Source organism: Lepeophtheirus salmonis, chromosome 4 (assembly GCF_016086655.4).
Source record: "Lepeophtheirus salmonis chromosome 4, UVic_Lsal_1.4, whole genome shotgun sequence".
In the NCBI taxonomy this organism is placed as follows: domain Eukaryota; kingdom Metazoa; phylum Arthropoda; class Copepoda; order Siphonostomatoida; family Caligidae; genus Lepeophtheirus; species Lepeophtheirus salmonis.
The window spans coordinates 42,706,515-42,729,537 of NC_052134.2; the positions used below are offsets into that span (position 1 = coordinate 42,706,515).

The window sequence follows — 23,023 nt, forward strand, 5'->3', positions numbered from 1 at the left end:
TCTTAAATTTATTTTGAATATTATTTTTCTAATAAAAAAAAGTAGTTGATTATCATTAGTTAGATACATACCGTTCTCACTTGTAAGTAGTTCTAAGTGTACGCCCATTTTGAGTGGAATCAACAGAGGGGAAAACCCCGTTTCATCCTTGCTTGATAGATGTTTAGCTCACATTCATTTATTAATCACTGTGCTTAATAATTATCCATATTATTAGACCAAAACTAAAAGGAAGTACTCAATACATTTGATACAATCTACATTACAAAAATGTTGCATAGTTATGAATATTTTAATTTTGACAACTTTAATCGCCGATATTTTAAATCAATAAAATTACACTTGTAGCGCTAAAGCTCTGTCCCCACAATCTATAAAGTTGTACCATGTATTCATTTTCTATAGAATTGTTCATTGTAATTAATTCAAGAATTAACAATCCAATTAACTTATGAATATGTAAGATTAATCAAAATGCCCCCTCTTGAAATATGCAATATTTGTTTAAATTAATAATGGTTTAATTCTTCTTTGACTTATTGTACAAAATACCAACTTTTATACTACATAAGAAGTATGATCCTGATGTTTTGATCAATGTAAGATTATTCAGGAAGCCTTATAAATAGATGAATGTTTATTTACCATATTGTTTGCCCGTTGGGTTATTTAGTTGAGATATTTCTTATGCATAGGTCATAATTATGATTGATAAGTAAATTTTCTCTATTGTGGTGAACAAATTAGGATGAATGAAATGTCTCTATTTGGCTCGGATTTATATTATTCTTATAGTTGTAATTTAATGAGTTACATAAAAAATATATGGAGTAGGTTGCGTGATTATATTTATATATTTTGACTACTAAATGTCTTGTTATTTTATTTTAGGCGGAATTTCATTTATTTCAATTTTCATGAGCATAGCAGTGATTGTTAGTTGAGTCATTTTCATTATTTAATTAAGAAATGAATTCTGCCAAATCATTTCAACGACATCGAATGGATATAATCAACATACTTAATGCATTTAGTGAGAAATACATTCATAAATTGGATCGCTCCTTTGTGGATCGTCTACTAAATGATGGAAAGCGCCTCGTTGGGGATTTGAATGATTTGGAGTTGGAATATCTTGGATTTTCTTTGGCCAATCAACTGATTTGGGCTTCTTTTTCATCGCATAATACGTTTCTTCGAACATGGGATAATAAGGATGCGTATCTTAACGCTGAGGGACGAGGACGGATGGATCGTTCCGCTGGAAATCGAAAATTATTGAATGCAGAAAATATTCCTCCATCTCAATTGGTAGACCCTCAAGTTCCTTCCCATAAAACAACGCCCATTATGAGGGCCTTTTCACCTAGTAGTAGTACAGAGTTTGATTTGACGTTTAAAGAACACTCCCCGTCTAAAAGAAAACACTCTTCGTCTCCACTTAAAGAGTTCAAAAAACCAAATCGTTCCTTTGTATCAAATGTCCTTGATCTACCCATGCATTCCAAGAAGATCCCTGATGAAGTCACTGAATCCAAGCCCTTTTCTAACATCATTCAACAACATTCCACACAATTAAAAAAAACAAAAGTCCAACATTCCTATGACATCAGTGAATCCAAACCCTTCTCTAACATCATACAACAACGTTCCACAGAATTAAAAACGACTAAAGTCCTTAATTTAAATGAAATCAATGAATCCCATCGCTTTTCGAATGTCATGCAACCTTCCCCTCCAGCACAATTGATCGATATAAAAAAAGAACCCTTCTCTCCACTTAAGTTCAATAACTCAAGGCTCATTTCCTCTGCGTCGAGTCAATCCAGAAGATCTCGTGGATCTAGTGTCCTTGAACTAAATCCGAAAACATCGATTCATGTTCCTGAAACTCCAGATCTTATTGAAGAACGAGAAAAGATTCCAATTGTCAAAGACGTGATTCCTGAAACAGAATATCCGGATTTTATTGAAGAAGAGGATGTGGATGTCCCAAAGTCTCGTCCTTTATCTCCAATAATATCCAAGAAGAAACATATGTCTTTGGAAAATGTTTTTGTCGATTGCTATGCGGATTTTCAAGATGATTTAAATACTAGTAGTCCATCCATACTCTCTAGAAAAAAAGTATCTGTCAAAGAAAATAAATGGGGCATCCTTCCAGATAAAGATTCGGACTTATCTATTTCTAAAAAGGAACGATTAAAACAGGGGAAAATTCAAAGTTTCCTTAGAACTCCGAAACAGAACGAAAGATATTTATGCAGTCCTATTAAATCCAATGTTCATCCTCCTCCTGATGAGGATGATTATCCTTTAACATCTACGCAAGTTTCAACAGATCAAGACTTTGATGATATTGATGATGGACCTGTACGTAAAAGGTCTGCTCGAGCCTTGCTCGAAGGATTTAACTGTGAGGAATGCAAGGCTTACTACAAGGATACAAATTTATCTGAGGAGCAGGTGAAAAAACTTTTAAAGGCATGCTCTCGTCATAGAGCTAAAGTTCCTCCTCCCTCCTTTGAATCTCAAAATGAAAGATGGGAGTTGGAAATTCGAGATGATGAGAATGACGAAAGGAATATAACACAAATGGGGCCTCCATTAAAACTTAGAAAAAAACGGAAAGGAGTTTTGAAGTGAAAGTCATTGGTGATTGATTAATTGTATTATTTCCACTCAGTCCACATAATATTTTTCTTTGTTTATTTATTTAATAAGTGACAATTGATTAATTTATACAATTGTTTTTTATGAGCAAGTTAATGATATACCAATTTGTGATTTAGCAACCCATTTTTTAAAGATATAATATATATTTTTCCATAATCATAAAATTACTCTATGATGCATTTTTTGCTGGGCCACCTAGGCTCACATCTTGTAAACTTTTCTAAGCACAGCTTAGACAACTTAGGGTCGGGTATAACATTAGTGAAAGTTTATCTTAATTAACAAAGCGTATAACCAAATCTTTATACAGTTCGGTAAGAGGCATTCAATTCGGTCTCATTATCCGAATCACTTAAATCTTTCAATTCTTTTCATCACATTGATTCTAAAGAAATAGTGCATAAAGTTGGATGTTTGAAAAAAATGGGGATGCCAATGTCTGAAATTGCAGGACCATTCAAAGAATTCATCATAAGATCATGCAACGAATGGGATAGAAGGCTCTATTACAAGTTGATACAATATGAAGAGCATGTCTTCTCCACCTTTTAAAAATTAACAATTCTCATATGGCCGCAAAAAAACAGTATACATACATAGTTTTGATACCCTTAAACACTCGTAAATGATAAGGCATTAATTAAGACATAGCTGAAAATAGAAAGAAAAGAGATTGATTGGATGAAATTAAAAGAAGGAAACATTTACAATCTATAACTTGATGTATGCTAACTTAGCGATAGTTCTATTCATATACTTAATAATAGGACAAGTAATAAATTAAGAAACTCTTTAATACAAAAATAATTAATCAAATAAATAAAGCAATGGAATGAACAAGCTTTTCTTTTAAAGCTGGCTCATAATTTTTCAACCTTTGGGCCCGGTAGTTCTACTAAAATGATAAAGAATACTTCTTCATAAAATATGTTGGAAATATCGACTCTTAACATATGACATTAAATAAACCAATCAACCTCTTTTCTATACTTAGGGGGGGGGCTGTAGCCCATCCCAAATGAAGTGAAATGTTTTGGTTTTTACAAAGAAAAAATATCGATTGGGAAGCAAAAAAATTATTGGAGTAACAAAACAATAAAAATGTTGAAATTAAAAGATAGAGGTTTCTTTTTTAAAAGATGATTCGATCAAATCAGGATAAAGCAAAAATTATGATGGGAAAATAAAAATAATAACATTTATAAGCTTTGAATTGAAAACACGGAAGATCTCTTTAGAAAAAAAAGTCATTACAATAATCTGGGGCGGAACAAAATTTTTTGGAATTGTAAGCATAAAAATTTCTAGACTAGATCGCGGTCCTAAACAAGGACAGAAACAACACTAACAAGGAATAACCTATTTATGACGTTCCTCCAGGCTGGGCCAGCTTTATCCTGAGCAGTGACCTTACTTTCCCTTTTTTTAAATTTAATTTCAAATTTTTGTTCGAGAATAAATTTTGAATGCTCAGGTATTTTAAAAAAATGTGGCCCCTTTTTTATGGTTATTTAAAAAAATAAACTTAATATTTTGATGACCTTTTTTTATTAGAAAAATCTATCCTGTACGGGGACCATGTATTAAAATAACCAAGCACGGAGGAAATAATTCAAATGTCTCCTCTAAAAGGGGCCCTTTCTTTAGGTCCTACTAGAGGGAGTGCGAGCACAATATTTTGAGAACCACAGAGCTAAAACACGAAGTTAACAAATTTAGGTTCTAAAACTATACAAAACCTATCTATCCTTCCCATACCGGGTACGTAATTGAAAACTAGACATTTTGAATCTGGAATTTTAGCACGTTTAATTTCGGAAACTAGGGGGAGCCACTATAACTCAAGGTTAATAGAAATACAGGGTTATACCCTAACGCGTGTACGACTGGTGTTCCACCAAGCTTTTAACATTGACGTCATAGTGAATGAGTGGTTGTGTGTTTTTCAAAATCGGTCTGTCTTGCCTAGCAATTCGTACGATAATTAAATTGAAAATTCTATAATAGTGACGTCATAGACTATCAGTGGTTATGTGTTTTGTCAAAATCTGCATGTTTTGCTCAGCAGTCGGTACAATACATCAGATTGAAAATTCTAACAAGCCGGATTATGTTATGGTCTAACCTTTAATTTCTTTTCACCTTACTCTAACTAAACTTTTACAGACTTTTGCACTTGTGTTGCTACTTTTAATATTAATTGTAGCCTCCATCGACTTTGCTAATTAGCTTGATGCGGCGCTAGAAGCTCCGACGGGTAGTAATATTGTAATTGGGGCTCATGGAGTTTCAATGCCCATCAAGGGAAGCCTTGAGAGCTTCGAGATTCGGTGCCATTGTTCAATAGGCCTCGAAATACGGCCAGAAGGAAAAGTTGAGCGGGTTGGTATCTGGCGATTATGATACCCACATTGTTTTCAGCCAGAATGGAATGTTAGTCTTCAAAAAGGACAGTGTAACCTTTGCTGTATGTGCCGATGAACCATCGTATTGAAGCCCGTCTCAATGTAAATACCGTAATTAACTGCTTTCTCGACGTTATCATTATTCTCCCTGCTTGCCTAAATCAAGTTTTGGATCTCTGTCGTGTGTTCCGCAAGGAAGTAGAGCAGTAATCTCGATCCTTGAGTCTCATTGTGAGGCCATTTTTCGATTGATTTTTTTAATTTTTTTGAGGGGGATGTCAATAACCACAGCTGATAGGAGGAATTATGAATTCCTCTTATGTGTTTTATTGTTCTAAGTGTCCATATTTCAACTACGGACCCTTTATAAGCAAATTTGGAGCATGAAACCTCCGATTATATCCATGACAATAAACAGTACTTACACTCAAATATAATAATTTTAATCATTAAATGTAAAAATGAAGTCATTAATTATAATATAGTTGAAAACTGGATATAATTTAAACATACGTAAATTCATTTTAATATAATGTTTGAAATCAAACAATAACAAAAAAATAAAATAATGAGAGAATCAAATTTAAAAAAAAAATATATAGTAATTAAAAGTAACAATTAGTAATTAACATAAAATACACCAAAAAAGATGAAAAAAATGTATTCATAAGACTTATACGAACATAATTACTGTTAGTAAATAGTATATGTATATATAATATATTGATCATAAATGTATATAATCAGACATAGATGATTTGACTATTAGAAATGATGATTTGACAAAGGAGGACACAAAATTACTATCGATATTCTTGTGGTGTTCATGTAAATTCTATTTGTTTATAAAATTATATTCTAAGACTATCAATTTGCTTCTTTGAAATGAAATATTAGAAAAAAAAAAACTTAAAAATATGTTTAATGTTGTAAACGATATTACTATTTTTTGCTTGTCGTTGAAAGTGTTTCAGACTTTTAAAACGGTGGATTGTGTTTTCAATTGAAGCTTACATTTCGAAAGACAATGGATGAACTTCAGGTATGCAATGAAACGGAAATGCTAATTAATTCCATTTTCTTATTAGGAATACGGATTCAAAGAGGCAATGGTTGTATATTGGGTTGGGGGAGCTATTGGGGGGGGCGGAGTTGTATTTTTGGAATAATTGTATCTGGGAGAATATCGACAATTTTTCATATCAATTACAATATGCTCTAGATTTAATTAGGGATATATGTGTATGTACAAATTTTATAAAAATCCTCGTAATGAGTATGAAGTACAACATTGTAGGTTACAGAATATTTCACGAAAATATCACTTTTCTATAAATAAGTTTATGAGACAGGTGTCCCCATTGGATTATTGTTTTTACTAAGTAAATGGACCTGCGCATATTTACGACGAGGTGGTGTTGTGCCAGGGGACTCCTTTTGGGTTTCTTTATTTTTAGGACTGTATGAAAAACTTTTGGAGGAGGAACTCGTGCGTCTTCTTCGACGCATCCCCTCCGGCATAGACACGGATTTTTGATACTTTTCTTGAACCATAAAAGAATCACCGGGTTGAATATTATAAGTATAGAGTTCTTTTTGCATAAGGCGCATTTCTTCCGCACCGCAATGCTCAAACGTTTCCTGTGAAAAGATCATGATCATAAAATTATGTTAAGGCGTATTTTTTTTATTAATAAAAAAATATAAAATATGGGTCAAAAAATGGGCAGGAGGAAATTATTCTCATACCTGATTGATATAAAAAACACGGAAATCATCAACTTTGATATTAAAATAACCCGAGCAAAGATGCTTAAACTGCCCGACTGTTTGATATAAATTAATTACGTCTAATCTTTCTTGTTCACCAAAAACAATTTTTAAAGATAATGAGGTTTTTGGAGCAAGGTCCACATTGACTAAGGGCTGTAAATTCCCATGTACATTTACGAGCTCTTGCCAACGTGAGGGTCTCTCGCAATGCCTTGTATCAAAGAAGTATCGAACGAAACTCCTTTCATAATTTTCTCTTTCATCTACAGGAATCCTATCGCCTCCATTCAAAATCCGAATATTTGGCAAACGAGCAACTGTAAATAATAGATGTGTATATAATAATTGAAAATAGAGTCACCGAAATTAAAATATACCTAATAACATTCGCCTTTCCTTAGTTGGATAGCCATCCGAAAAAGGACATCCTTGAATACGAAGTTCAGTCAAGTGTTTGAAATCCCTTAGTTTTTCAATTTCTTCCCAAGTACTAATTGGATTTCCACTCAAATTGATGTAATTAATGATGGTTTTCTCACCAAATGCCTTAGAAGGGACTTCACTGATTGAACAATCCGATAGACTCAGTGATTTAAGGGATGATACACCAGAGAGCGAGTCAAGTAGGAGTTGGAGATTTTTTATTTTAGGATTTCGTGACATGTAAAGGTAAAGTAAGGAGGAATGGGATAAACTATCATTCTCTCTTACTTCAAATTCATTCTTACTCAAATGTAGCTCTTCCAAATAAGGGCACATTTCTGTAAATTGATTCACAGTCCTCCAATTATTTATTAGAGGATTTCCATTCAATATGAGCTTATTCAGTCCGAAAGTTTTCTTTGTAGGATCGATATCCACTTGATTATCTGGAGGCTTAAATGAATTGTAAGCCAAGTTTAAAAACTTTAATGAAGGAAACTTTTTTAGTATAAGTAGTATTTGACTCCAATCAGAGAGTTTATTATCAGTCAAATCAAGTTCAGTAACATTCGCGAGCTTGTCCGCACTTAGACCAAAGTGCCCTGTAAATTATAATAAATATTTTAGAACTTTAATTAAAAAAATATGATTCAAACTATACGACATGGCCAATAGGATCCAATGCCAAAAATTTATTTAAACAGGTGCATTGGAGTGATCATATTTTGATATTCAAAAAGAAGAGACAAATGGCTTCAGGGGTGTTTCTACACTAAGTTAATATTGTCAAATTAATAAGTTTTAGAATACAGTATTATTGATTCTTATTTGTTTTTGGTAAAGATATTTTGGATATTCGTTTTACATTTATCTAATTTTTATTTTTTATTGATGTCGATTAGTAATATCCCTCATAAAACCGGACATTCATAAATTTGTAAAATAAAAAGTCTCCGGACTTGGCTCCACCCATAATGTATAAAAAAGGATAGTTGATCACCCTAATGTATATAATATTAATTGGCAGGAAACCATAGTCCATGGGATACACTGACAACTAACATGGGATAACTCTCTACCATACCGGAAACCATATTTCAATTTAATATCACTCAACCTTTCTATTTAACCTGTTTTGGTATTCTAAAAGTATGGAGGATATTTGACTTACCGACAATCTCGATTCCATAATCACAAAGAGTAATGATTGGAGGGAAGAACTCATTCTTCGTAATCGGCGAACTGTTTAGGAAAACAATATCTCCAAAAAATTCACCGGGATCATCATCATCAAAGTACTTTTCATTGATGGCTTTTAAAAGAGTCCTTTGATCAGACATTTTGTTTCTTCTGTGTTTATGCTTCTTCAACGTTCAAGAAATTAATGGATTTAAAGCTCCAATGTTTGTGAGATTGGTTAGTGAGTACTAAGTTTTGAAACCATCACCTCCTTTCATCCTTTTCTGTATCTTTCTCACCTGGAAAAGAACATCGTGGACAATTAATAATAGTAATAACAATAAGTAATGGCTCAAGTTTAATCGATAATTTAAAGAGACGCGACATGAGTAATATTCGTGCGATATAATATATTATGTACATATATATTAATAGTATAGTTTTATTCCATATCCAAGAATCGCTATTGATCAAATTTTTAATATCTCGTAATGGTATTTTCCCCTATTACTATACTGTATTTTCATTCAAGTGGCGTAAGCATTGTTTATGTTGGCCATCTTGGAAGAGGCTTATCCAATCAAATTATTATAAGAATAAAATTCTTTTTTACATTAAAATGAAAGAAAATGTATTACCGTGTATTTGAAGTCAAAATGAGACTGTAAAGGTTTAAGTCCTTTTATTTGTCAGTCTATTAAAAATCTCTCTCTCTGGAACGCAGTGGTTCCAAACAAGGCTCCTTAGAGCTTTTGTACTCCGCGATGAGTAAAAATGATACCATTAATTTATCGACCATCCATGTCATATTAAAAAATTGCATGATCCACATCCCAAGTAATGGACATCCTTCATTTGAAATTATTAATCTCCTTTTTTGGTTGCACCATGTACAATTTGCTTATACAAGTTACAACTTGTACACAACATATATCATACACTAATATAATAGGTTGGAGAAAAAGTAATTTCGTGTTTCCCGCCTTTTTTAAACTAAAAATATCTTGCCTATTATTGGTTACATCAGACCATACATACGATAAAGCGTTGTAGTTGATATAATTCCAATATCAATACTGATATAATTCCAATATCAATACAAGTAATATTCATTGTATATTTACAATTGTTTATTTCTTCATTTTTAAATCCATTCGATGAAGAGTATATTATCAATTTTTTACCCTGACAAGGATTTATTAACAAAGAACATAACTAACGGTTTGAATGTAAAAAATTGGGATATTCCAACCCTCAAAAAATCTCATTATTTAAATGACCTTTGACTAAGGTAAATATTAACCATTGAATCGACAAAGGATGTGGGGTTAAACTGTGTTTAATGTGAAATGTATGCAAACAATAATTTGAGGAGTGGCCCATATAATGAATCCCTCATACTTGAAATGAAAAATATAATTGTAATAATCAAAGTCACATTAGTTGACTCCATATTTTGTTTCCTCTTATGAACAGAATCAGGACCAAAACAATCAATGTGCATTAATTAATGACTAAAAATAGGATCAACATTTTGGGGGGGATATTTAGAGAATGATCATGATTAATTAAAAATATATGACTTCGTTATAACCAAACAACATTATGAAAGTATCAGAAACGCTTGTTTTTGGATGACAAAAAAAAATAATAACAAAGTTATTCAATGATGGAACGATCAACACCACAAAATATTTTGGGTTGGGGCTTTAAAACTGAGATATTGAATTAATTTACCAAGGGATTTCCTCTTTACATATTTCCAATGTCAGCCCTTTGTTCTAACTAATTAAAACTATCATCCTAAATAATAAATAAGATTCCAAACTCATCTGATAATTATGATTACGATATATTTTTTCAAAAAATAATTATATTACGTCCTATGAATTGAAATATTCTTTAAGACATGATTTAGAAAAGTTGATCCAATTTAGTGTTGTCACAATACTAATATTCTTGTACCGGTTACGGTATCAAGATAGGTACCGATATTTCGCAAATTTTTGATACTTTTTCGATTAAAAATGTTTAGCTTTTTCATGTTTTTCTAGACAATGCCCAATTATTCGCACAAAAATTCCAGTTTTCCTAATATTTTAGGATCCTGTGTAGGATTTTAGTTTGGAAGTGGGGGTGAACTCTTGATTTTTGTATACTTACTTTTTTTTTGTTTAGAGTTATCTTAGTTGTATCTCGCAACCTTTCCTTTAAAAAAACAACAACCAGAAAATTAGGCACAACATCAATTAGTAGTAAGGCAATTCTTCCCAAGTGGAATTATTTACAGTTTAACAAGGCTACTTTAAATTCAACCAATCAACGTTCAGAACACTCATTAGGAGAAAATAATGGACTCTAGGCAAAGAGTGGATACTCAAAACAGGGAAAGTAGGGTTTAGTTTTTCTCAATTTTGATTGGCTTAAAATTAGAAGCTGCTACATGTTCCTACAACTAGATACACAGCCATGTGAGGGGGGAGAATAGGAGTGAGTCTCCCTCTAGTAAAAAGAGAAGAATAAGGCAACTACGTTAGGATATGTTCCTAGTGTAGTCGCCCTTGGTTTTAGATTGTATTGTATATTTTTGCTTTGACCACTCTTTCCTAGAGTCCTTGAGAAAAGAAGTTAAACATCGACAGTTGACAACAAAATATACTATAGTTTCTTATGTTATCGAGGTTACGCCGTGAGGGGGTTCTTAAATTGGTGAGCAATTTTTTTAATAACGTAGTGGCGCTGCAAATACCGGTTCGAACACTAATTGATTAAGGTTCCGTTTTAAATACACAAATATCCTGTTGTAGCATAATAGTACCGGTACATCTAGCAACCCTACATGAAACAATATTAAAGTAGCATTGATTCTATTTGGAAACACATTTTCGTGTCCTATTACTATAATTAAGGTAGAATTACCCCCAGGATAGCAGAAAACTTCTTTATTTGTATCATGATGATCCCTTACTCATAGTTATTATTTGAAGGGGTAAGGGAGGATTCAGATGAAGTGTCTCCTGTATAAAAATGTAACTAGGAATGTTGGATCAATTCAAGGTTCAAAAGAAAGTCACGTATGAATCAACCAAAAACAAATAAAAACAAAAATCTCATTATATTTTATTTATATTATATCGATAAATCTTTACAACTTACTTTGACCAAATATATTTAGAAAAAAATATTTATAAAATCTTCTAGTGCGGTTAACTAATCTTGCCCAAGCGTCATAATTTCTTTTTTTATATCTCGGAATTATAAACAACGTTGAGCACGTCGTTACCTTTATTGTATCACACAGCCTCTCCTCCAAAAAGAAACATAAGAAAAGCTATAAATGATTCCCAACTACGTAGTAATTATTCAATATTTGTTCACATTATGACACGATGTTGAGCCTTGTAAATTAACTCCATAATGAATAAAAGAAGGTATTTGTTCTCTACCGAGATCCATAACAAAGATGGGCCAGAGCCGAGAATATAATTTTTTATACGAGTCGCTTAGATAACTTGACATGACATTTTTAAAATTTTATCCTGGAAATGATTTAATGTTATTTTAGCCAAATTTGAACTTATTAATTCATATTTTTAGAAAATACAATTTTTATTAATTGAATGTTGTAGAAAAATAAGTTTGTATCTCAGGAGTTAAATAGTAAGGACAAGAGCAAAGGAAAATAAAATTAATTCTTTATATTACCAATTCCACAAAAGTGGGCGCAATTAACATAACTAATTATATGATATGCATGTTTATATCAAAGAAACAAACACATTATATTATATGACTACAGAGTTTTAATTCTATATCTAATCATGACCTTACTCTTGCTACTTTGTTAAAACGATTAGCTTCCCAGAAAAAACAACATTGAATAATAAGTGAATCATCTATTATAATATCTCAACCCTCTAGACTACAGTCTACAATCCCTTTCCAAACATAATTTTTGTTCATGAATATTTATGAAGAGTCTGAACAAAGTAATTTATTTTTAAGTCAAACGAGCACATAAGATCTACTACCCAAAGTCATTAATTATAAACTTCACTCTCCTTCCTTGGTACACAAAGATGTCGTGCATATACCACCAACTTTCTAAAATAAGATTTAAACCATCATCTCAAGAGTCTGTATTTTAAGCATTTAAAAAATGGTTCCCATCATAGATAAGTATTAATAATAACCAATGTAATTGTTTAAAAAGTAGGATAAATTATTATGACTGGTTAAAATATCGACAGCTGAATTATTATATTGGAATTAACACAGTCTATGGTCTTACATAACATACACAAAATATACAGTGTTTTTGTTGTCAACTGTCAATTTGTCTCCCTCCCCCTAATCAGGGTTCTGGACGTTGATTGGTTGAATTAGATTAAGTTCTTGTTAATGCGTCAACACTTTTTAACAATTATTCAATAATAATTCCATAGTTGGGAAGAATTGCCTATCTAATGACAGATTTTGGCTCTATTTTTTGTTTCTCTTCCTATGAAAATAAACATTACTCAACAATGGTTTGAAAAACGCTTAGGGTATTTATTTCAAAAACGGGAGACAAATACAGACTTCAGAGATAAAATAAAGGTTATTCAGAATTCTGAGTTACGCACCTAGTCCATATTTCATTCTTATTAGACCAAATTCATGGGTTCAGCAGGGCAAGTTCGTTTTTTTTTTTTTGCGAATAAGTTTATATTTTTCATAAAACAATATCGATTTCCCGTGTCTCATAGTTTCTTTCAGGTATGAGTTATCGATTTGAAAGGACACAAAAAACAAAAACAAAAAACCCCACGAATTTTTGTACAGACTGAAAAAGGAAGAACGTATACTGAATAAGAATCAAACAAGAGAATTAGGAAGAAGACACGTTTTACTAAATTCTAATTAGTAATAGGAGTTTTTGAAAGCATTAATAAAATAATTCTGAATTAAATATATAATACGGTTACATCCTAGTATTTATGAAATTAAATTAATTGCAATTTAGTTCCTGAGTTTTTATTTTTGCTATTTATAAAAATGAAGATGTTACTACGTCGTTATCTTTATTTTATATCACAACCCTTTCTCAAAAAGAAAAGGGCTCAAAATAGGTACAAGTCAGTCAATTCTTCCCAACCGTTCTAAACTTAACGCTAGCTATTTCGAACCTAACTAATCAAAGTTGTTCAAAACACTGTTTTGAAGGAAATAAGCAGAAACGTGGACAGCTGACAACCGATTATAATGTAGATTCTTATGTAACCTTCACTGTTGATTGAGTTATTAACAGTTATAATGATAGATATAAAAGCCTTGATAAATCCCGACAGAGAAACCCGCTTCTTCACCCTCCAGACTGTCTGGTTGTTGACTGAGAACAGCTTCATGATATTGGTGTGGCTCTCATTTCCACTTACGAGTATTTAATCTGAGCTAAACAGATGACCTCACTTCTAAAAATATAGGGGCAAAAAGTTCGTATCAGATGTTTATAGAAAAAATCATAGGAAACCTCTTAAATTTTCATTTTAATAACGTTCCAAGACTTTTTTAACACCTGGTAGAAAAAAAAAAAACAAAAACAAAACCCGAAGTTGGTCTAAAAAAGGAGTGCTTTTTCCACTTAGTGAGTATTACATGAATAAACTAATCTTTCAGAATGCTGGACTCCCATACACTGACTCCCACATTTTTGTAGCAGTCACTCAATCGACGGACAAAGAGCTAATCGTAACAAAGGATTCCTTAAACTATTTTTTTCCTCCATTGATTTGAATAATGTATATATGTTATAATATGCGTGCAATATAGCTAATATAGTCTTTAACCTGAGGACTTTAATTCCTTCTTGAATTTTATTTGTCAGGCAATTAATCATGTATGCAAATTATTCATTTTTTTCTCATAGTCCTCATTAACTCCTTGGAATAATTGTATTATTTGATATTTGGTTGAATGAAGGCCTTACATATATATGTCTGTAAACATGATATTAAGTAGATAATTTTTCTGATGGTTAATTATATTAGACGACCGCAAATAATATTTGTTAAAATTGGAAGAATACATGACATAATGATATTTAAAAAATGAAACTTTTATGAGAGAACTAGCCAAATATTTCATCATGATTTGATTTTTTTTCCACAAAATTACAGACAGAACAGACAAAACCTTTTTCCCTCTTTTAAGATCTAGCTCATAACTCGAGATCGGAACAATAGGTGGAGTTTTTAAGTGAATTTTTACATAAAGGGTTGGGAAACAAGACGAGAAATCGAGAAGTCCCTTTAGAAATACAACAATATTTTTTATTTTCAATAATACCAAAAAAATATAAAAATAAATAAATAACAAAACTTTAAACAAGACCTTTGCAAACTTGCTCAATCAATATGCCCACCTTCAGCATCAATGAGAGTCTTTACACGTCACTGGAAGGCTTTGCATGAGCTGATTACAAAATCTTCAGACAAGTTGTACAAAGTGGGTTCCATAGACTCCAGGAGTTTTCCAAAAAAAAAAAAAAAAATCTTGAGAAATATTTATATTAGCTTAATTTTTCCACACCTTGATAACAATTTCCTATCCGCTTTTCATCAGAGTGTCTGAGAGAATCCCTCTGCATGAAAAGCATGACGCACTTGTCATAGTTTTGCCATCCCTGTCCTAGGTCCTGCTGTTATTGAAACAAGCCATGGACGAACAATGAATAATAAAAATTCAAATTTAGATCAAGGGTAGTACAAATCTCTTCTCACAAAACATCTTCAATTTGTAAGGATCATACCTTTGTAAACAAAGGAAGCAGAAACCAGAAATATATCCCTATATGCCTTAGTAATAATATATGCCTACATTGGTTGCTCTAAGTTACGCATGGTTTCTTATAAAGCTTTGTACATTGTATACGTTTTATTATTTAACTACAATGTATATTAATGATTTATTAGAGACAAGAAATTGACTTTTTATAAGCACACTAGTTTGAAATCCATGATTCTCTGTCTGAAAAAATCAACAATTTTTAGTTAGCTATACATATCAACAAAAAAAAAAGAAACATGTATATAATAATAAAAAAATTGAGCCACAGTTAGGTATTATGATTAATTCATTCTCAGTTTTACAGTTTTTTGTTTAACATACATTATAAGAATATAGATGTATACAATACATGATTACCTACGAAAAAATACATACCAGAGACATAATAGATTATGTACCAGGTGCGTAATTTAAAATTAGACATTTTGAATATGAAATTTTAACAAGTTTAATTTCGAAAACAAGGGGAGCTACATTTAATAAAATTTGGTCAGATGTTCGCACATGTGTTGAACCCATTTCTAATCTTCAATATAGCCTCCATCGACTTTGATACTGACCTTGATGTGCCTCTGGAAGCTCGGACAGGAAATGGTAATAATTTATTTGGGACTGAGGGAGTCCCCATACTCATAGAAGCCTTGCAGGGGGTGTTTTGGAGGGGCCCCAAATAAAAGAATTTTATTAGAAAATTTAAAATTTGATTTTTATTGCCAAAAAAAAAAGTAATATTTGAAGTTTTATTTAATTCTTCAAATTTCTTTCCCAAAAAAATAGTTTTTTGTGAATATCTACGGATTTTTCAAAAAAAAATCCAACAAATTTAATATTTGAAATTGATTTTTTTTCTGTTTACTTGCCCCAGTCAAGATTCGGATCTCTGTTGGTGTGTGTTCCGTACAAAATTCGAGCATCAATCTTTATTCTTTTGTCTCTTTGTAAGGCCATTTTTCGATTGATTCTCTTAATATTTTTGGAGGGGGTGTCAAAACAAACAGTTTGTTAGTTAATAGTAGGAATTATCAATTCCTCTCATATAAACTTCTTATACCACTCTTTCAAAAGTGTGCATATTTCAACTATGCACCCGGTATAACAAGAAGTTCCTCTGTTTTCATGGTTTTATAAGTTTTTTATCTTTTTTTTTTACCAAACCGAAGGTTTTTTTAAATGACAAATGTATAATAATTATATAATAATAGATAATATGATAAAGATTTAAATTATTGACTTTAGCAAAAGGGATTTTATTATAATATGGATTTGAATAGAGCCCTTCGTTTAAGTAGTATTTGTAGATACTTAAAGAGGCAAGACAATAAACTAACTTGTCATCAATACCATTACTCTTTGTATATATATAGAAAAAAAGGGGAGGAATGTCAAATAACTAATTAATTAGTTGACTTCCGTGAGGACCATGACTATTTATATCAATTTATTAAGAGTATGTACCTTCACAAGAAATATCGATCTCATGATGGAAATCACATTAATCAAAGAAACAACATACTTCACGGTGTTATCTCACAATTATAAACAGTCATTCAAATAAAAAGATTGCTAGTATGCTAAAAAAGAAACCGAAAACTAACTAGGGAGTCCACAAGATTAAATTTTGAGTGGCAAAAAGGATTATGAATTAAAAAAAATCAAATATTAATTTTTTTGAAAAAAAGTTTAAAATGTTTAAAATGTTAATTTTTTTTTTCAAAAATCCACAGCTACTCAGAAAATATTAAATTTGTTGAAAAAAAAATTCAAAAATCCATGGCTTTTTTCACAAAATTTAATTTTTTGAAAAAAATACCCAAAATCCACAGTTGTTTAGAAAATTGAATTGTTTGGAAAAAAAATTCAAAAATCCATAGTTATTTGCAGAAAATTAAATTTTTGAAAAAAAAAAATGGTATTAATTTTTCTAGTAGAAAGATTAAATTCCTTATTTTTTTGAGGATGGGGACTACAGCCCCTCCAGCTCACCCCTGCAGACGCCCCTGCTAAGGCAGTCACACCGACAATTTGAAAAATATTTTTGTATAGAGAAGCTTAGCGGTTATGACGTTTCATTCGATAAGCTGCAAGTAGCTATAAGATGAAAGAAATAAACAGAGACCCTACTCTGTATCTAGCAATGATATAGACAGGAAATACTCTGATGTTGATCTCAATTCTACTCCGAGTCCTAGAGTAGAGAAATCAACATACATAAAAATATACGTACATAGGTGAATGTTCATGTGAGTAAATAACGTACTTAGTTATTAAGTAATTAAAATGTCATAAAGACTATTGTGTCCATGAATTGAGAGTAATTCCCTCCAAGCTCTTAGAACAATAAACTACATAATGACCATAGGTACTCACATTAAAAAAGATCCCTCAAGCATGTCTTTAAAAACTGATAGATAAAGATATAAATTCAAATTACGTAGAATTGATCAAATATAATTATTTAATATTGTGAAAAATAGTGTTAAAAGTGACGGCATAATCCTTGCGTGATTTGTCAATCAACTTATTCCTCCATCTTCGGTATAACCAAAACTATAAGCCAAGTGGTGAAACGAAGACCACACAATCAATGTTTATGGCCAAAAAAAGAAGTCTGCAGGATAACTTTTTTGTCCGCTAGGGACGTTGAGATACTTGAGTATTACTCTACAACTAACTATGAAACTTCCACTCCGTAAATTGAATAAAGAAGGACATTTCTGAGAAGTACGGAGAAAATAACATACTTCATGGGAGAGAATGATAAAATAACGTCATTTGTGGTTTCATAAAGAGCGGCATCTTGCGGAGGAAAATATTTTAGGTAGACAAGGAATCTACAGCTTTGGAAATAATTAAAGCACTCCCTAGAACTCTTTAGGAATAAGTAAGGAAGATAATTATTATCATATTTACAATAGTAATTATTCATGATTTTGCTTCAGGATATCAATGTACTTGTGCAAGTTCAGTCAAATCCTTTTTCCTCTCTGCCATGTATCGGACAGGACAAGGACATTCAACACACATCCTATAGATGATAATATATACATCTCTTTAAAAATATCATTTTGAACCTTTCTCTACGTTTAAAAACGCATGGGGAATGAGAGGAAAAGTATGGATAAAAGATCGTTTTAATGTTTGTTCCATAAAATGACAAGACATATTATGATTAAATAACAGTTTATTTTTAAATATCACAGACACACGTAGCAAAAAATGTATAATAATATTTCAATATAGGTACACACTACACATAGATAAAAAGTAATGATAAATAAATATAAACATTAATTTTGAAGGTTAAATTAATGGAGAGAGCCTTTTTGGAGTCCAAGGAAGACTTAATTATATAGAAGGTGTTTCGGATCAAATCATTAGATAAGTTCTTTATACAAGAGAGCGACAGATGATTGTATTTGCATGTTGGGAGGGGGAAATAAAATATATAATGGTCAGATCGTAGTCACGCAACCTTTTATCATAGAAATTTTACGCTTAGTTCATGAAAATGGGACAATGTCCCAGGTGGCACTGAGACAATATTATAATATTATCTTTTATTCACATACCTATCTATCATCAGTCCAACTTTCACATCGATCGGCACATTAACAATAGAGGTAAACCCGTTCATAATTTCATCGACTTTTTTATTTGTGACTACTTCATTGAATAACTTATCGAAAAAGCATATCACAAAAAAATGCATCTTAAATAGCCACCCTGAAGAATCAGTGCTGTCGTTTTTAAAGAAACCTTTTTGTGAAGGCCTAATAAGTTCCAAAGGCCGTATCCTGGGCCGATTTTAGTCTGGAAGTCCAACACAAAGATACATGTGCGAGGCTATTTTCTTTTTTAAAAGATTATTTAAAAATTAAAAAATAAATAAAAATAGAATGTTAAATAATGATTTTACTTGTGTTTTTACAAATTAATGTTTTATTTATTTCTATTTTTTTTTTAAACTATCTCTTCTAAGTCTATATAATTAAAATGAATTTAGCGCAGGCGCTATCAAGAGCAAGGCCTGGGACAGATTCCCCTATGCCTTCTCTAAAACTGGATCTAACCAACCTTTATCAACAATAATGGCGGATATTTTTATATAATTGATAAATATATACCAACAAGTAATATACTCGAATATCATTGTGAGCATTAAGTCCAATTTTAAAGAAAAAAAAGTTGATACACAAACACTGTACCGGGTGCTCTATTAAAAACTATACATTTTGAATCTGGAATTTTAAAAAGTTTAATTTTGGAAACTTGGGGAGCAGCATTGACTAAACTTGTTGAACTCATTTTTAATATTCGATGTAGCCTCTATCGACTTTGATAATGACCTTGATGCACAGCTGGAATCTCTGACAGGATATGGTAATAATGTCATTGGGTCTAATGGAGTTCCAATACTCCTCAACGGGGGCATTGAGAGCTTTCAAATTCTGTGCTCTTGTCCAGCAGGTCCTGGTAACGACATAAGGGTTTGCATCAGAGATTATGGTGGCCACAATGGTTTAAGCTAGAAGGGAATATTGGTCTCAAAAAAGGACTGTGCAACCTTTGCTATTTGTGCCTCTGCAACATCTTGTTGAAGCTCGTCTCAATGCTATACCGTCATTAATGCCCTCCTTGACGTTGAAATTAGTCTACCTGCTTGCCTAAGTCAAGTTTGGGATCTCTGTTGATTTGTGTTTCGCGCAAAATAGAGCAGCAATCTGCATTCTTTTTTGATTGATTATGTTATTTTGTTTGGAGGCAGGTGTCAAAACCAAGATATTCCAAGATCGGGATGTGCCGTGGCGTGGTCCCAATACACTACGCCATTTTCTTTTTGGCCGGCACACTTAAAAGAGGAATTAGATGACAAACAGAGTCAAAGAGAAAAAACAAACAAGATTTAGCTTTGATGCACACAGCTGACGGCTAATTGAAGCAGCCGTGCTTGAACGAACTTTCGGAACATAGACATGCTAGGATTAAGCCGGAACAACCGTTAAAATCCCATGGAAATATACACAGTTTGTCAGCCAATGAGAAAAATGACCTTTTATTAGTCTTTAGATTTCAACTACGTACGCGAAGTGGCATTTTTAAGTTAGGCGGTGGTAGACAAATTAAAATTTGATTTGAACACCCTGTATACATACGTATATGCTATGAAAGATCGGGAATAATAATACACTTCCTAAATTTGATTTTGGATGCATCATTTCTTCAAGTGATCCAAACTACATCTCATAATCCTTCCTGATATTTTGTACGTAGGCTATGTAACGTAGTCAACGTTACATAGCTCCACTCTCAAGCATTTCAACGTACATAGTAACGATGTTGTTCTTTTTGCATTTTTTTTTTTTTTTACAATAATTGAAGGTAAAAACAACCAACCAAGGAGCGTCATACTAAATATTAACCTTGACTGAAACACAATGTAATGTTATTATTAAATGTAGCATTGAAGGACATGAATCCATCACCTCTCTCAAGATATCTTCATAGGTATACAAATAGGAGATGCTTTAGATGAATAAAAGAGTCATGTGTGTACAGAGTACTGGAAGTAGTGCTGTGTCAACTCAGTTCGACTCCAATGAGGAATCAATTTTTAAATGTGAAAAAAGTCTGAGTTAAATTGATTTGTATTATCAAATGGTTTGAGGCTTGCTGCACTGCTGCTCCTAAGTGATTTTCCAATCAATTACAATTTCTAATGAGGTTAATTAAATTTCAAAAACGATTGTCTAGATTTATGTAGGAATGGGCAAAATGTAGAGAAAAATAACAGTCTTAAGACTAGTAAAAAGAAAAACAGTTGGTTCTATCGCTCCTTTTTGTAAGTCATTTAATAGATTTTTGTAGTGTTAACATCTATCTCTGCATAATGAATTCCCGTCTGCTTTTTGTGTATTTTTTTTCAAAATGTATAATAATATAAATATACGGAATGGGGACCCACAACTTGCAGTAGGGTTTAATTACGATTTTGTCTTCGTTATTTTTAATTATGATGATTCATTGCGTAACCAACTGAGGGACGAAACAAAAATAACCATGTTTTGTTTTTATCTCATGCCTCTAACTATAAATTTTTTTGAACAACAACAAAAAAGGCAACGCATGTGCAATCTCCTCCGTGCAAGGGACTGTGTCTAGAAAGCTGCAGAGACCGTTACAGCAATTAGGCCCAATAAAGGCAGGATAACCAAAACTTATGTAGCAAAAATATGGCTGACTTCTTCCCTACCTTCAAGTGGACCTCCTCAAGCCCCTTGACTTTGCAGTTTAAGGTATCAAAGAGTAGACTGTATGCCACGCCTCTCATTCAAATTTGGATTCGCATCGAGCTCCCATCATCACAGCATGGTACGCCATGGACAGCTCTACGTTTTTAAGAGTGGCCACTCTGTTTGACTGCGTGTCGAGACTGTTATTGCTTGTGAAAGAGAGCATATTTAATGAAAAAAAAGATATATGCCAAATAAAGTGCTTAAACATATCTCAAATTGAGTATGTGCTGTCTTTGATTGATTCAGTATAAATCAAGAATTTCGTAATATAGTCATGCTACTGCGAGTTGTGAATATCCACTCTGCATATGTATTCAATTTTAGCATTCTAAATTCTAGCACAAATACAATATTAAATGCTGGAATTTCTCCTCTCTATAGCAGTAATTAATTCCTCCTCCAAATTATATAAGAGGTAACTGATGTTTACAAGGGGTTCACGGATACCGTAAGCCTAGCTATCCCCCACTTCTTGCGCTCAACGAAATGGCCATTCATACACATAGGTATAAATGGGTTTTGTTAAGAATTGCACAATACTAAAATATATTAGCTCATAAGTAAAAATTAACCGCAAGGGTGCATGAAAGTAGGAAAGCAATACACTAATTACCAAAAATGAATATAAATAGGCAGTGGGTAAGCCAAGTGTGACCTTGGAGCAAGCAGAGCTACTGAATGTTTTCTGTTGTTTGTTTCTCCTTTTCTAATTTATCGACTAGTTCGGTTCGACTCAAGTCTAAACAAGAAGTCCCAATCAAATATATTTTATATTACTATACAACTTAAACATACTAATATCATTAACTAAATCAAAGCAGCCTTGAAAATACATTAGTAAAAGAAGTGTTTGTCGATTTCCAACATATGGTTGATAAGTTATTATTGTTATTGCTGGTATTACATTGTTTTTAGTAGAAATGACTATTCGAATATTGACTTAGGTATTCAAGAAGGAAATGCTATTTACTTCCTCAATTATTGATAAGCATATCACGTTGTTACATTTATAGCATATTGCAACCTTTCATCTGAAAATATTCATAAAAAATGCTCAAAATCATTTGGTAGCACTTAGCCAATTCTTCTCAAATATGGAATTATTAGTCAGCTTAATAAGAGATCATTTGATCATTGAACGTTCAGAACAATGATTAGGAAAAAAAGGAGAAAAATTGACAGCTAACAGGAGAATATAATGAATTTATAAAGTGTTTTCATATAATTTCAACATTGTTGATGTCGGCCATTTGGGGACCTAAACAACCAAGTTTTGTAAGAATAAAATCCCTCGTTTCGTTCAAATGGAGGACAATGGTGAACAAGTGTTGTTAAAATAGGACTTTATTGGCAATTCAAAATATAACTTATTTCTAACGTCTATCTTTATTGACAAATATATTCCATAAATAAACCGAGTGGTCCATTAAAATCTGAAAACTCTGA

The 23,023-nt window shown here is 32.0% G+C and overlaps 1 protein-coding gene across 6 annotated transcripts in view; it reads right to left on the minus strand.

The window, feature by feature from the left end:
- Positions 1-5,508: 5,508 nt before the first annotated feature.
- mlt (tubulin folding cofactor E like protein mlt) overlaps positions 5,509-23,023 on the minus strand; it is a 39,926-nt gene continuing 22,411 nt past the window's right edge. For 3 of the 6 annotated variants that reach the window (XM_040710203.2, XM_040710202.2, XM_071887943.1), the window contains exons 2-5: positions 8,449-8,755; positions 7,232-7,879; positions 6,831-7,171; positions 5,509-6,722 (exon numbers count right to left, since the gene is read on the minus strand). In XM_040710203.2, coding sequence (XP_040566137.1) covers positions 6,423-6,722; positions 6,831-7,171; positions 7,232-7,879; positions 8,449-8,617 — 1,458 coding nt within the window. In that variant the 5' untranslated portion in view covers positions 8,618-8,755 and the 3' untranslated portion in view covers positions 5,509-6,422. The remainder of the gene's footprint in view (positions 6,723-6,830; positions 7,172-7,231; positions 7,880-8,448; positions 8,756-23,023) is intronic. The other 3 variants (XM_071887944.1, XM_040710204.2, XM_071887945.1) reach the window with 1 other exon arrangement.